Source organism: Ursus maritimus, unplaced genomic scaffold (assembly GCF_017311325.1).
Source record: "Ursus maritimus isolate PB19 unplaced genomic scaffold, ASM1731132v1 scaffold_23, whole genome shotgun sequence".
Taxonomy (NCBI): domain Eukaryota; kingdom Metazoa; phylum Chordata; class Mammalia; order Carnivora; family Ursidae; genus Ursus; species Ursus maritimus.
Window position 1 is genome coordinate 40761385 of NW_024424786.1, and position 15774 is coordinate 40777158.

Below are 15774 nucleotides of genomic sequence, written 5' to 3' on the forward strand. Positions count from 1 at the left end.
CAAGACTGCCACCCAGACGGCAAATGCGCAGTTGGGCGCCGATCTCGGCCTTCCCATGAACCTTTGGGGCCGGTTCCGAGGCGAACGACGGAAGCAGCCACTCTTGGTTTCCGGCAACACGACAGCGGCTGCCGGGCGACCCGGAAGTGTTCCCATTTTGCGTCGTCGGGGCTCGGCGGCGGCCGGGCTCGGGGCGGACGTACCACCATGGGGTCGTCAAAGAAGCACCGCGGGGAGAAGGAGGCGGCCGGGACGACGGCGGCGGCCAGCACCGGAGGCGCCACCGAGCAGCCGCCGCGGCACCGAGAGCACAAAAAACACAAGCACCGGAGCGGCGGCGGCGGCAGCAGCGGCGGCGAACGTCGGAAGCGGAGCCGGGAGCGTGGGGGCGAGCGCGGCGGCGGGCGGCGTGGGGCCGAAGCCGAGGCCCGCAGCGGCGCGCACGGGCGGGAGCGCAGCCAGGCAGAGCCCTCTGAGCGGCGCGTGAAGCGGGAGAAGCGAGATGACGGCTACGAGGCCGGTGAGGGGCGGGGCGAGGCCTGGGGGGGCGGGGCGGGCCGGGGGTCCTAGAGCCGGCGGGCTGGCCTGGGGGGGCGGTGCGAGCGCTCTGGGGCTCCGGGGCCGAGGCACCCCGATGCTGTCTTCGCCAGCCCTTATTAAAGAGCCTTATTATAGTTATCTGGGATTAAAGGTTGTCTTCCTTTACTAAGTCCCGCGAGAGCAGAGATTTTCTGTGTTCTCAAAATTGGCACATCACGGGGCTTCAATAAAAGTTGAGTGAATGAATGAATGAAGTTGTACTAGCCTGTGCAGAACCAAGAAGAAACCTGGTATTGGGCAAATCGTGTAGGGTTCATTGCAGAGCTATGAAACAGGTCCGAACACAAAGGACCCTATAGGAATTTGAATTTTGTCTTGAGGGTGGTGGGGAGCCATGGATTTGAGCTGAGGAACGAGTTGATCATATTTTGCAAAAATCACCGTATTGAGAAGTGGCTCAAGAGTAGTCAAGACTGGAGGTCAGGTGAGGGCTGATGGTGGCCTGCACTGAGGCAGTAGCAGTAGGATGGAGAGACCTGAACAGATTGAAGGACTGTTTTGAAGGAGGAATTAAGAGAGCTTGACACTTGGATGAGGGTGGGAAGAAGGAAATGAGGATGGCTCCTTGAATCTTGTTTGAGCAACCGGGTGGGTGGTGGTTTTGTCTATTGAAATTGAGGACTTTGGGAGAGAAGCAGACTTTTGAGGGGAGAGAGTTCAGTTTTGGAGAGCATTGCATTTGATGTGCAGGGTTTGGGCTGGATAGAGCAGTTTGGAAGTCATGAGTATTTAGGTGGCAAGGGACGCCCACCAAGAGAGTGAGGAGTGGACAGGAGAACGTAAGAAGCAGCAGCGTTTTAGTAGTAGGTGGAGCAAGATGCTACAAAAGTGCTTGGTACAATATCCAGGAAGGCAGGAAAACCGTAGAATCTTGTATCGTGGGGTCTGTGGGAACAGAGATCTAGAAGGAGTAATCAACGGTGTCACGTGCCATAGAAAACAAAGGAAATCTGAGCTGAAGCGACTCCATTGGATTTAGAAATAAGGAGGCTGGTGACCTTGGAGAGAGCCTGGAGAGGTTGGGATCCAGGGTCCAGGTGAGATATAGGGGAGGAGGTAGGTTGTGGGGTGGGGAGGCAGGGAGGATGAACAGGTGGTGGCAGCTGGGTGGGGGACACCATCCATCTGATGGTGTCCAGCTTCTCTCTGTGGTGTTCCGTGAAGTTATTTGCTGATGGTGAGGTGGGTAGAGGTAGAGGTCTGAAATGCTTCTTTTTTTTTTTTTTTTTTTTTTTTTTTAAAGTTTTTTTTTTTTTTTTAAAGATTTTATTTATTTATTTGAGAGAGATAGAGACAGCCAGCAAGAGAGGGAACACAAGCAGGGGGAGTGGGAGAGGAAGAAGCAGGCTCATAGCAGAGGAGCCTGATGTGGGGCTCGATCCCACAACACCGGGATCACGCCCTGAGCAGAAGGCAGACGCTTAATGACTGCGCCACCCAGGTGCCCCTGAAATGCTTCTTTATCTCGATGTTCTCAACATCCATCACAAATCGGGGACCAATAAGTGTATTTCTTGACTGGGTGAACTGCACAGAGGACGCAGTCATGCTGCTAACACGGTCCCTGACCTGTGGGGAGAAGCAGACTCGGAAGTGAGTGACGGGATTGTGGAGTTCAGGGAAGAGCAGTTCATTCTGATCAGTCATTAAACAGGACTTGAAGATGGAGGTGGCATTTGGTCTCTGCATTTGGATAGGATCTTGTCGATCAGAGTTAGGCCCAGGAGGGCGGTGCAGGCTGAAAACAGGGTACAGAAGTGGAGCGGAGGCAGAGGTGAAGGATGCAGCGAGGTTGGACCTTTTGGGTCAGGAAAGGAAGGTTATGTAGAGAGTCCGGGTCTCAAGAGACTGGGACTGAAGTAGAAGGAGCCCAGGGGGTGGAGGAAGACCGCTGTTTTCGGGTGTCTCAGTAAGGCCCAGGTGCTGGTGAGGGGGTCCCTGCAGCTAGAGCCAGAGATGTGGCTGGTTGGCCCTTTGTTCAGCTCCTGAGACATGCTTCTTCTTCCAGCCGCCAGCTCCAAAGCTAGCCCAGCAGATGCCTCGTCGCTCAGCATCGAGGAGACCAAGTAAGTCCTGGCTGCCTTATGTTTCTGCTTTTATCTTCTGAGAGGGCTTTTGGGACAGCTTCTTGGGGGGCCTTTCACCCACTAAAGCATTCTAATTGGAATTGGTAGTGCTGTATAACCATTTGAGTTACAGAAGAGGATGATACGACCCGAGAGGAAAGATGGCCTTCTCCTGGTTAGGGGCAGGCCAGGCCTAGCTCCTGTGTTCCTTGATTTGGTGGCCCGTGTCCATCCCAATGTTCTAGGCTGCCTGGGTCAGTCCCTGCTTTTGGGACCCTAGGACCTCCCGGTTCCATCCTGTTTTCACCCCCTATTGGTCCAGAAATGTCTTTGATGTCCGTATTTCATCGACAGCTCTTAACACTTGTATCTCTTGTCCTCAGTAAACTCCGGGCAAAGTTGGGGCTGAAACCCTTGGAGGTCAATGCCGTCAAGAAGGGTGAGTGTGGGGCTGAGGACTGGGGTGAGGGAGACCATCGGAAGGGGTCCCTGAAGAGGGTGGGGTTATGGCACAGGTTCAGCACCATTTAGTGGCCGTGTGTGTGTGCGTGTACGTACTTGTTGACGGGCACAAGGCCTCTCCTTATGGTCGTGATGGGGGGTTGGGAATAGGCTTATTCTTTACATTCAAACGGCAAGCACCGTGTGCTTGCTGTAGCTGTGAGGCCGCGTCAGCCAGGCTGAGATGCACGCACTGGAGCTGCGCTGGTCTGGGCTGTGCAGCCGTCGGGCTGGTTTGTTTGTTTCTTAAAGCGTGATGGGGGGAGTGTTGTAAGGCGTGGAGGATCCCATCATGCTGTGTGGGGTGACATGGAAGTGTGGGGCTGAAGTGGGAGGAGGGAGGTGAAGGATTAGCCCCCCCCCCCCTTATTGGCCCCTTCTGGCCCCCTGAGCTGGAAGGGGCAGGGTGAGTGGCTCCCTCCTCTCCCCACCAGCCATGGGCAGGCATGGCCTCACGTCTGGGCCCCCCTTCCAGAGGCGGGCACCAAGGAGGAGCCCGTGGCAGCCGATGTCATCAATCCCATGGCCTTGAGACAGCGAGAGGAGCTACGGGAGAAGCTGGCAGCCGCCAAAGAAAAGCGCCTCCTGAACCAAAAACTGGGGTGAGGGGGTCCCAGCCAGGGTGGGCAAGGGAAGGAAGGACCTAAGGAGGCTGCCAAGGAGCTCTTGAGTCGGGTGCGGGGAGCAGGAGTGGGGCTCCCCAGAAGGCCACTTTCTTCTCTCTTCAGAAAGATAAAGACGCTGGGGGAGGATGACCCCTGGCTGGATGACACGGCAGCCTGGATCGAGAGGAGCCGGCAGCTTCAGAAGGAGAAGGACTTGGCAGAGAAGAGGGTGAGCGCCTGGGCACGGGGTGGTGTCGCTCAGTGCCTCTGGTAACCGGACTGGCTGGCGAGGCTGGGGACTTGTCCTTGGGAGATGACTGGGCTCAGAGAGGTTGGAGGCCCGTGGTCAGTGGTGTCTGCTCTGGATTCCTAGCAGCTGGCCCACGAGGCCTGCCGTTTTTTGCACTCCCACCTGGTGAAGTCGCACATGTCTTCCAGTGATGTTAAATGGCCTGAGGTCATAGGTCACCCCCCTCCCATTCCATAGGCCAAACTGCTGGAGGAGATGGACCAAGAGTTTGGGGTCAGCACTTTGGTGGAGGAGGAGTTTGGGCAGAGGCGGCAGGTGAGGCTGCAGCCGGGCTGGGGGCAGGGGGTGGGGAGCACTGCTGTCCTTGGTGCTGGGATCCCAGGGCTGGGTGGGTCAGAGCTCCTCACTTGGCTGGACATTCCCCTTCCCTGGTAGGACCTGTACAGTGCCCGGGACCTACAGGGCCTCACCGTGGAACATGCTATTGATTCCTTCCGAGAAGGGGAGACTGTGATCCTCACCCTCAAGGACAAAGGTGGGTTGAGCCCCGGCGCTGTGGGGGGGCATAGGCGCTGCTGCGTCAAGGGCAAGTGTGAAGGGCCACCGCCCCTGCCCTGTCCGCAGGTGTGCTGCAGGAGGAGGAGGACGTGCTGGTGAATGTGAACCTCGTGGATAAAGAGCGGGCAGAGAAGAACGTAGAGCTCCGGAAAAAGAAGCCTGACTACCTGCCCTATGCAGAGGATGAGAGCGTGGATGACTTGGCACAGGCAGGCCCGGCAGCGAGATGGGGGCTCTGTGGCTTTTCAGGAGCCAGGCTAGGTCCCAACCCGTCCATCTTGTCTTGCAGCAAAAACCCCGCTCTATCCTGTCCAAGTATGATGAGGAGCTCGAGGGCGAGCGGCCGCACTCGTTCCGCTTGGAGCAGGGTGGTGCCGCTGACGGCCTGCGGGAGCGGGAGCTGGAGGAGATCCGGGCCAAGTTGCGGCTGCAGGCTCAGTCCCTGAGCACAGCAGGGCCCCGGCTGGCCTCTGAGTACCTCACGCCCGAGGAGATGGTGAGCCGCGCACCTTGTAATTGGGGCGGGGATCCCTCCCTCCCCTCTGGGGTTGTGTGCTGCCTGGGGCGGCTGTGGAGGAAGAGCAGGGAGGGGGGGCCTTGGCCCTCGTGGGTCAGCGTTGTATGGCAGCCCTGGGGAGGTGCTGCGGGGAAACGGTGAGTGTAGACGGGACAGGGACTGCCGGGACAGATGGTTCTGAGTTCGTGTTTGAGCTCTGCGACGTAGCCAGCTTGTGCCTTGGGTGAGTCATGTGACTGTGAGCCTGAGGGCCCCCAGTTGAAATGGGAATGGCAGGAGCCATCCCTTGAGGGCCGGGGCGAGGATTAGTGACGGTGTGAGCAAGTGGTAGTTTTCCGGCTGTGTGTGGAGTTGGGTTTGGGATGGTCGCAAGCACAGGGGTAGACGTGTGACTGAACAGCTGGCTTTGCTGTGTGATCAGGAGCAGGACTCTGCAGCCACAAGAATACGGTCCCCAATTCTGGCTCTCCCGTTGACGAACTGGGTGGCCTTGTGCACGGAACTTAGCATCTCTGTGCCTTGATTTTCCGCACGGGATGAGATCACACCTACCAGGGGCGCCTGGGTGGCTCAATCGGTGAAGCGTCTGCCTTTGGCTCGAGTCATGATCCCAGGGTCCTGGGATCGAGTCCCGCATTGGGCTCCTTGCTCAGTGGGGAGCCTGCTTCTCCCTGTCCCTCTGCCTGCCGCTCCCCCTGCTTGTGCGCTTTCTCTGTCTCGCTGACAAACAAATAAAATCTTAAAAAAAAAAAAATCGCACCTACCTCACACATTGTGTGTATGTGTGAAGTGCTTAGGCCAGTGGCTGGCGTGGGGGAATGCAAAAGAAGCGTTAATTCTTGGGGTGCCTGGGGGGGGGCTCAGTCAGTTAAGCCTCCGGACTCTTGGTTTCAGCTCAGGTCATGATCTCAGGGTCGTGGGATGGAGCCCTGCGTGGGGCTCCAGGCTGGGCGTGGAGCCTGCTGAAGATCCTCTCTCTCGTCCTCCCTCCCTCCCCGAACCCTCTAATAAAAAAACAATTTTTTTTTAAAGCACTCATTCCTGTGGGCTCGTGGCTGCCCACCTTTCCTGTTTCAGGTCTCATCTCTCCTCTCCTGTCCTCAGGTGACCTTTAAAAAGACCAAACGGAGGGTGAAGAAGATCCGCAAGAAAGAGAAGGAGGTGGTAGTGCGGGCCGATGACTTGCTGCCTCTTGGAGACCAGACTCAGGATGGGGACTTCGGTTCTAGGTAGGCTTGGGAACAGGGTTGCGGTCCGGGGGCTGGACTGGCCCAGGGGCCCACGCTCACTGAAGAGGCCTCTTCCCACAGACTGCGGGGCCGGGGTCGGCGCCGAGTGCCCGAGGTGGATGAGGAGGCCCCGGAGGAGGAGGAGAAGGAGCCGGCGCCTCAGCCCCCGCAGTCAGATGACACCCGCGTGGAGAACATGGACATCAGCGATGACGGTGAGGGGCCCGGCCAGCCGAGGGTGGGCGGCAAAGGCAGGGCCGAGCGCCCCGGGGCAAGGAGATGATCCGAGCAGGGGTCTCCTGTGTTTCCTCCAGAGGAGGGTGGAGCTGCCCAGTCCGGGTCCCCAGAGGTGCTGGAGGAGGACGAGGCGGAGCTGGAGCTGCAGAAGCAGCTGGAGAAGGGGCGCCGCCTGCGGCAGCTGCAACAGCTCCAGCAGCTGCGGGACAGCGGCGAGAAGGTGAGGCGGCCCCAGCGGCTGCGTGCGGGGCGGGCGTGCGCTGGCCTCTGCAGGGCCAGGGCCTGCGGGGACCGGCGCGTCTGTGGTGACCTGTCCTCGGGAGCACGGCACCCGTGTTCCAGGTTGGGTGGGCTTCCTTGTTTAATGTGATGTTGTGAGCAGATTTCTTCAAGCTCGAGCAGTGTTTTTGCTCTAAGACGTTTTAGGGTTGGAGCCTTCCCCGTCTTCCCTTCTGTGGCTGCGTGTTGCACGCCTGCTGCGAGTCAGGCATTGTCCCGGGGGCGGGGAGTCCTTGGTGAGCAGGACAGCGAGGGGCCCCTGCTCGTGGAGCTGCCTCTCTAGCTGCGGCCGGTGGGAGGCGGGGGGGCAGGACGGCAGTGAGCGGGGCAGCAGTGAACGGGTATACACATGCGCACACTGCGCTTCTGGTAGCGCCTGGGGCTGGGCAGACTGGCGGTGGGATGGCCGAGCAGATGGCTGGAGGGCTGGCGACCTGCGTCCGCTGTTCAGGGGAGACCTTGCAGGGGGCGGCATTTGAGACTGAAATAACACCGAGGAGCAACACTCGCAGAGATGCGGGGCGGAGGTGGGCGGGCAGACCCGGCACTTAACCAGCCAGCCGGAGGGTGTCCTGGGAGGAATGGCCTAGAACACTCAAGGGCCTGGCGGTGTGAGCTGAGCAGAGGCCAGGGGAGCGTTGTGGCCGCGAGCATTGCTCAGCGCCAGCCTGGGCCGGGCCCTGCCCGCATGCCTTGTGTGTCCGCTCCATGTTCACGGCAGCTCCCTGTGAGGAAGGTTCTGTTACCTGCGTTTTGTAGAGGAGGAAACTGAGGCACAGAGGCCTCGGGCAGGTGGGGCCAGGGTTCCATGGCTGTAAGTGGCAGAGCTGGGGTTTGAACAGCCTGACTCCAAAGTCCATGCTTTTCACCCCATGCCTCCCGCCTGGGGGGGGAGAGGCTGGAGCAGGGACCCTGCGCGCGGCCTGGGGGGGCTGAGCTGTGGGGGCTCGTGCAGAGGCATCGGAGAAGCAGCAGGCCCCGAGGCAGATGACAGCGCCGGCAGGGGGGCGTCACAGAAGCCGAGAGCCCCGGCGGGGTAGGGCGTCTTCTGACTGCTGGGAGACGGTCCCGTTTGGTACCGTGGAGTCAGCGAGACCGAGGCGATGAGGAAGCCAGGGCGGCGACTCGGGACAGGCCCTCGGCGGCGGCGGCCGCGGGCGGCCTGCACGGATGCTGGTGGCGTTGGGCTCGCGGTCTCGGCCGCAGTCGCTCGGCTGCTCTGCCGTCGCGGGAAAGCGGCCCGATCGCAGGGTGAGCGGCTCGGCTGCAAGCCGCTAAATCTTGACTCGGAAGAGCAGGTGCTGGGCCGGGCGGTGTCCGCCGCCGCCGTAAAGAGGGTCAGGGACACGGGCCGGAGCCGAGAGCGCGGACGTCTGTCCCCGTGGAACTTCTGTTCTACTGAGGGGACGTGCAAGACAAAAGCAGCATCCGCTGGGAGGACCCCGGGAGCAGAAACAGGAAAAGGCAAGGCGGTGGAGGGGTGGGGCGTGAAGGAGTGCCCCCATTTTAGGTCTGCCGGTCACGGTGGGCCTCCCCGAGGACGTGACCGTCGAGAGCCAGGGGAAGTGAGCCTCGGCAGCATCCCAGGGCGCAGTTCCAAGCTGAGGGAGCGCCCGGCTCCCGACGCCCTGAGGCAGGAGCCACCGGACTTGCTCGGGAGGTTGGCTGTGCCCGCGTGGCGGCGGTGGCGGGAGCCGCAGGGAGAGCGGCGGGGAAGGAGACGGTCACAGGCGGCGCCAGGTAGATCCTTGCTGTTGCGGTACGTTCCGCGGGTAGAGGAAGACGACCGGAGGCTGTCGTCGCCCAGTTGAAGTGATGGTCGACTGCGCCGCTGGCCGCGGAGGCAGGAGGCGGCGGCCACGCCTGGAATGCGTTTTGAGGGGAGCAGCAGCAGCGTTTGCCGGTGGATTGCGTGCGAGCTCGTGAGCGGGTACGGGAAGTACGGCTGACCGCCGGGAATCCCGAGTTGGACAGCTGGCCGTCGGCTGAGTTAGGGAACAGGTAGGGCCGTTCCCGGGAAGAGCTGGGGCCGGAACAGGTTTGGAGCAGATAACAAAGCGTTCGGTTTGGGTTAAGCCCAAGCTGCCTTTTCGTTAGCGGTGATTCATACTGAACAGGCAGTGGGATGCGAGATCCTGAACTTTAAGGCAGAGGCTGAGACTGGAGTTACAAATGCGGAAGTCAGGAAGCGTGTAGACGGGAGTCAAAGCCATAGGATCGCTGGAGTCCCCAGGACGGTGAGTGTGGATAGAGGAGAGGAGCTGGAGAAGGAGAGTGAGTGAGGACGGCAGAGGACAGGGTGTCGTCCTGGCGGTCCCGTGACAAGAGGCTCTTGCGAGGAAGCATCCGCGACAGATGTCCCAGAGAATTTGGGTCTTGGGAATGAGCATCGACCTTTGGATTGGGCAGCGTGACGGTCACTGATGCTCTTGTGTAAGGTGGCCTCCGTGGGGTGGTGGGAAATGAGGGCCAGGCCACGCAGGCTTCAGCAGGGTCGCTGGTAATACAAGATCACCAGCTGAGAGCCGGTTGTGTTTCCATATGCTGCGAGAGATGGAAAGTACAATATTAAAAAAGATAGCGTTTGTGAAGGCAGCGTAGACAGGGAAGTAATGTGGATAAGCAACAGAAAGCAAAACGGAGAAGCAGCAAGCTGGATTGCAACCAAATAAAAGGAATACACGATGTGCAAGATCTATGTGGGGAAATTGGAGTCCGTCTTTGAAAGACAGTGAAGAATACATAAAGAGACTGTTGTGTTAGGCAGCTGGGGCCACCATGACAGAATGCCGCAGACTGGGTGGCTTCAGCAACAGAGATTTGTTTCTCAAAGTTCTGGAGTCTGGAAGTTACAGATCAAGGTGCTGGTAGGTTTGGTTTCTTCTGAGGCGTGTAGGTGGCCACCATCTTGCTGTGTTCTCTCATGGCCTGGGTGCGTCCATCGTGTCCCTTTCTCTTAGGCGAACACCAACCTACTGGATTAGAGCCCTGCCCTTATGACCTTCTTTGACCTTAATCATCTCCTTAAAGGCCCTGTCTCCAAATACAGTCACACTGGGGGCAGGATTTCAAACATACAAATTTTCGGAGGACACAATTCAGTTCATAACAGCCATGTTCGTGGTTAGGACTCAGTAGCGTAAAGATGTTCATCTGCTTACATTAATTGGTAGATTAAATGCAATTCCAGTAAAAATTCCCAAAAGGATTTTTGTGGAACCTGGAAAGCTCGTTCTTAAATTTACTTGGAAGATCAAAGGGCAAAAAAAAAAGCCAAGATGCTTTCAATAATAAAGTGGTAGCCTTTGCTCTGACAGATATGACTTTATGTCATTGTGGTAATTGAGGTGGTGAAATAGTGGCGTAAGGACGGACTGACAGGACGGAGACTGAGTAGAGTGCCCAGGAACAGACTCCTGAGTAGGACAGCTGCTGTGCCAGCGGGAAAGGGCGCTCGGTTCAGCAGGTGCTGTCTGGACGGTCACTTACCTATTTGGAAAAAAGTGAAATTGGGTTTGTACCTCACACACGATTTACTTACAGATAGATTAAGAACTTAAAAGTGTGGGGCGCCTGGGTGGCTCAGTCGTTAAGCATCTGCCTTTGGCTCAGGTCATGATTCCAGCGTCCTGGGATCGAGCCCCGCATCAGGCTCCCTGATCTGCTGGGAGCTGCTTCTTCCTCTCCTACTCCCCCTGCTTGTGTTCCCTCTCTAGCCGTGTCTCTGTGTCTCTGTCAAATAAATAAAATCTTTACAAAAAAAAAAAAAGAAAAGAACTTTAAAAAATTAACATTCTAGAACAAGGTTAAGGAAATGATGTTTGTGACTTTGTGGCAGAGAAAGATTTTTTTCTTTTGTAAATTGCATTAAAATACATAGAACATCAAATTTACCATCTTCACCATTTTCAAGTGTCCAGTTCCCCTGAACTGTTAAATCTGCTCACGTGGTGCAGCCAGCCCCACCATCCACCCCACAGCTCTTCTCATCTCGTAAAGCTGAAACTCTGTCCCCGTTAGACACTGACTTCCCTCCCCCCACCCCTGCTGCCACCGGCCTACTTTCTGTCCCTGTGATTTTGACTACTCTAGGGACTGCCTATAAGGGGAGTCACAGAGGGTTTTTTGTTTTTGTTTTTTTTTTTGTTTTTGGGTGACTGGATCATTTCAAGAGAAAGGTTTTTTAAGATATAAATGTAAAGCATAAACCACGAGGAAAAAACCTAATTTAACTATTTAGAAATTAAGAACTTCAGTTTTTTTGAAGAGGTACCGTAAGGAGAAGGTATTTGCCCATGTGGATATAACCATCAATGGGTTGGTGCCAGGAATATGCAAACGACAAAAATTGGCAAAACAGAAAAATAGGCAGAAGACCTCAGCGGGCAGTTCACAGAAGTGGAAAGAAAAATGGTCAGTAAAATCCCCAAGGGGGGGCGCCTGTGTGGCTCAGGTCATGATCTCGGTGTCGTGAGATGGAGCCCCGTGTCGGGCTCCGTGCTGGGCGTGGAGTCTGCTTGAGATCCTCTCTCCCTCTGCTCTGCCCCCTGGTCGTGCGCGCTCTCTCTCTCTCAAAACAAAAACAACGCTCAGTGAGGCCCGAACGGCAGGCTAAAACAATGACGGACCAGGTCATACCCACGTCATTTGGCAAAAATGTCAAAGTCGGACAGTATCAAGTGTCGGGATTTGGAGCAGCCAGAATTCTTACACACGCTTTGCGGGAATGGAGGGGAGTCTGATGAGATCGGGAAGGCGGTGAAGTGTTATTGTAGAGGCAAGTGTGTGTGCCCTTCGGCCCAGCACCCCCACTCCTGCACGTGTACCCCAGAAACGTTTGCCCGCGTGCTTCAGGAGACGAGCATCTGATAGGTTGTATTTGCATTATTTGTGCTAACAGAGAAGGCCCCTCCGCGGTGCGCGGGGGAGCCAGATGAAGATACGTTCGCGTCATGGAACGTGATTCTGTAGTGAAAAGCTAGGAAGTACAGCCACTCAGGTCAAGATGAATTTTAAAATACAAAGCAAATCGTAGGGGAATCAGATTCAGATTATATAATCTTTTAAAAATGCACAACAAAATAATACCCTGTTGGTGGATAGGTCCTCATGTGGAAAAACTAAAGAAAAGCCAGTGAATCGTGACCACAAATAAGGGGCGAGGAGATACTCAGGCTTGGGAGAGTATTAATAGTGTTTCTCAGACCGGGCGATGGGTGCCTGGGTGTGTGTGTGTGGTGGTTACTGTTTTTAAAAACATGCACGTGTTAAATAGAAGCCTTTTATGTTTATGATGCCATTCACTAAAAAAATAAATGGAGTGTAATAACATGGAAGGGGCGTTGAGTGGATATGGTGGCTGGAAACTTCCCTGAGGAGCTTGCTGTCTGTCGGGAAAGCAGGCTACGGAGGCGGGAACGGAGATCCTAGGCAATCCTGCGTGCTTATGGGAATGACGCAGTAGAGGGGACAGCGGGGACTGTCAATGGTGTCAGGAGCAGAGAGGTGAGGGGAGCCGTGCCGGGCAGGAGGGTGGCCCGAGGGAGGAGCGAGGCAGAAGGGGTGAACGGGTGGTGGGTGCTGGAAGCATGTGGGAGTTGCACAGGGCATCTTTCCGCCCTCTGGCCTCAGGGAAGGGTTCTGGAAGAAGCGGTGTTTATGTTGAGTCCTAAAACGGGTTTGTGGGGTGAAGGGAGGGTGGCAGTGGTGCGGTATGCTCTGGTCCCGGGGAAGACGTGGGGCTGTGGGGCGTGGGAGAAGGGCCATGTAGAATTTGGATATTAATTTAAATGGCAGAAGGAAGCCATTGATGGCTTTGGAGCAGAGTGGAGAGCGGACTGGGAGTCAGGGAGGAAGCAGAGACCAGACGAGGCCTTCTGCGGACAGTCGGAGGGCTTGTCTTACTGCCATCGGGGAGGATTCGGGGTTTCTGGGTCTCAATGGCACCTCCCCAGAAACTTCTGGGTTTGCCCACAGCTGCTCCCTCCCCCAGGTGGTGGAGATTGTGAAGAAGCTGGAATCTCGCCAGCGGGGCTGGGAGGAGGACGAGGATCCAGAGCGGAAGGGGGCCATCGTGTTCAATGCCACATCGGAGTTCTGCCGCACCTTGGGCGAGATCCCCACCTACGGGCTGGCCGGCAACCGGGAGGAGCAGGAGGAGCTCATGGTGGGTCCCTGCGGAGCCTGCCTCTCCCCTCCCCGCCCCTCCCCTACTCCCCTCTGCTGTTGGTTCGGGTCCCCCCTGCCAGTCAGGTCCTGGTCAGGTTCTCCGTAACTCTAACAAGCCTTGGTGCTCCAGTGGGTTAGGCTGGCTGGGGGGCTGGGGCTCCCTGGGCTGACCCTGCTGTCTGACCCCCAGGACTTCGAACGAGACGAGGAGCGCTCGGCTAACGGCGGTTCGGAGTCTGACGGGGAGGAGAACATCGGCTGGAGCACAGTCAACTTGGACGAGGAGAAGCAGCAGCAGGATGTGAGGGGCGCGGGGGCGAGGCGGGGGCCGGAGGCGGAAGAGGAGGAGAGCGCAGCTGATGGGGTTGAGGCCGCCCCCCGGGCCCCCGGCCCAGCTCTGGCCTTCCTTGCTAGAGCAAGGGGCTCGTTGCCTCAGAGCCCCGCTGTCCTGCTCTGTGACGGGGTCTGCAGAGCTCAGTGTCATGGCGAGGCATCTGGCCCAGCGCCCGGTCACGGGAAGGACCACAGTTGTGTGTGCTGGGGGCGAGGGGGGTAAGGGGGTGAGAAGAGCCCGTGCGGCCCACTTACCACCTTTCTCCCCGCGTGCTGCCCCCCAGTTCTCTGCCTCATCCACCACCATCCTGGACGAGGAGCCCATCGTGAACAGAGGGCTGGCAGCTGCCCTGCTGCTGTGTCAGAACAAAGGTGAGGGGCTGTGAGCCTCGGAGGGGCGGGGTGCTGGCACGGCGTCCTCTGCTCCCCCTGCTGCCTCCGCCTCTCCTCTCGTTCCCCGGGCCGAGAGCTGCTCTTCTGCACCCTTTCCTGGGGCAGTCCTAGCAGCATCTGGCCTTTCTGCTCTGCGTCACCCCATTTTTGAGGGTTTTGCCGCTTACCCCCATGACGCACCACTCACCCTTCAGTCTCGGTGTGGCTGGGGAGAATCGGGGCAGTTGAAGCGGTCAGGCCGTGGTGCGGAGAGGGCCCGGCGTGAGGACCCCGTGGAGGGCAGCAGCCTGGAGTCTGACCGCCGCCTGTCCCCAGGGCTGCTGGAGACCACAGTGCAGAAGGTGGCCCGGGTGAAGGCGCCCAACAAGTCCCTGCCATCGGCCGTGTACTGCATCGAGGACAAGATGTGAGTGCGGCGGGGCGGGCAGAGGGTTATGGGGTGGCGCCGGCCGGGAAGGCTGCCGGGAACCCCAGGCGCACCGCGGGCAGCGGCTGGCTCTGAGGACCCCTCTCTCGGCCCAGGGCCATCGATGACAAGTATAGCCGGCGGGAGGAGTATCGAGGATTCACCCAGGACTTCAAGGAGAAGGACGGCTACAAACCCGACGTGAAGATCGAGTACGTGGATGAGACGGGCCGGAAACTCACACCCAAGGAGGTGAGCGGGGCTGGGGTGATTGAGTCACGGAGAGGTGGGGCCCCTACCCTTCCCAGATGAGGCGGGGCTGCACCGTGGGGCCCTCAGTGCCCCAGTTTCCATCTCTGGTGGGCCCAGCGGGCCCCATCACAGTCCTGGTTCCTTTGCTCACCGGCCCCCTCAGTGGCTTGACCTACCCGCGGGGCCTCCTTTCTTGGGGGGTGGCATCCAGGCCATGGGCTGACTCGTGCTCGCTGTCCTGTGCCCCTGCCCCACATGCTTCCAGCACCCTCCCCCCGGGTGTGCTACCCCCCCAGCCCCAGCCCACTGGCCGCCTCAGCCTCCGTGCACCGGTCCCACTCAGGATCCCGAGTGACCCCATCACAGCACATCCAGCCCCAGAACCCGTCTCCCCAACTCTGGGGAGCCTCCAGAGGGTACCAAGGTCGTGGCCCTTCTCCCAGCCCCTTCCCACCACCCCTCAGCCCCACACGGGTCGGGTGAGTCCCCACCCCTTCCCTGCCCTCTGGGCACAGGCAGCTCTAACACCATTCCCACCCGTGTCCCCAGGCTTTCCGGCAGCTGTCCCACCGCTTCCACGGGAAAGGCTCGGGCAAGATGAAGACGGAGCGGCGGATGAAGAAGCTGGACGAGGAGGCGGTGGGTGGCCCCCGGAGACGTGGGGTGGCTTCCGCACCTGCAGGTTCTGGGGTGGCTGGTGGCCTGGGTTCCGCGCCTGCCCTGTGCTGACTGGCCCTCCTCCTGCAGCTCTTGAAGAAGATGAGCTCCAGCGACACGCCCCTGGGCACAGTGGCTCTGCTCCAGGAGAAGCAGAAGGCCCAGAAGACGCCGTACATCGTGCTCAGCGGCAGCGGCAAGAGCATGAACGCGTGAGTGGGGCGGCGCGGGGGCTGACGGGGTGGGAAGGCCGGTGCCGGTGGACAGCCTCATGCCCCTCTTCTCTCTGCAGGAACACCATCACCAAGTGAAGCGGATCTCCCTTCTGATGCCCTCTCCGACTTTAATAGTAAATAAAGTTCCCTCCTTATTTTTTCCTCCTTCGTCATGGTCAGATTCCGGGGTTAGACCCGGGAGGAGGGGCAGGCGGCGCTGGGGGGAGCAGCCACGCGCTGCCCTCAGGCGGGCCCTGGCTGCTGTGTGACCTCAGGCAAGTCACCGGACCTCTCTGAGCCGTAATTCTGCCGTTTGTACACTCCAAACATGTCTGTTCCATTAAAGTTCGTTCGTTCGTTCGTTCATTCATCCACCTGGAATTTAGAGGCGAGCCAGACCCCTCAGAGGTGGCTTCGAGTCTGGTGTCTGCTCGGTATGACCCGGCCATCCGATGACACAGATAAGTAAGAGAGGAGGGAGAAAACCGTCCAGATCCTCTAGGCCGGC

General features: G+C 58.4%; 1 protein-coding gene across 1 annotated transcript; it reads left to right on the forward strand.

Annotated features, from left to right (window-relative positions):
• Positions 1–192: 192 nt before the first annotated feature.
• On the forward strand, positions 193–15428 carry SART1 (spliceosome associated factor 1, recruiter of U4/U6.U5 tri-snRNP). The gene is made up of 20 exons (XM_040639443.1): positions 193–520; positions 2609–2666; positions 3050–3105; positions 3643–3769; positions 3896–4001; positions 4260–4337; positions 4458–4557; positions 4647–4789; positions 4870–5076; positions 6202–6326; positions 6408–6541; positions 6641–6783; positions 12835–13008; positions 13201–13311; positions 13628–13715; positions 14052–14142; positions 14259–14394; positions 14944–15033; positions 15142–15263; positions 15344–15428. Exons 1-20 carry the CDS (start codon positions 208–210, stop codon positions 15360–15362), a joined length of 2421 nt encoding a protein of 806 aa, XP_040495377.1. The 5' UTR covers positions 193–207; the 3' UTR covers positions 15363–15428.
• The last annotated feature ends 346 nt before the right edge of the window (positions 15429–15774 follow it).

Bases quoted from the DNA above. Each gene is read 5' to 3' on its own strand.
- SART1 (XM_040639443.1), top strand. From the start codon at position 208: ATGGGGTCGTCAAAGAAGCACCGCGGGGAGAAGGAGGCGGCCGGGACG. The intron at 4,002-4,259 runs GTGAGCGCCTGG...CCCATTCCATAG, and splicing joins AGGACTTGGCAGAGAAGAGG to GCCAAACTGCTGGAGGAGAT. The intron at 13,312-13,627 runs GTGAGGGGCGCG...GCTGCCCCCCAG, and splicing joins AGGAGAAGCAGCAGCAGGAT to TTCTCTGCCTCATCCACCAC.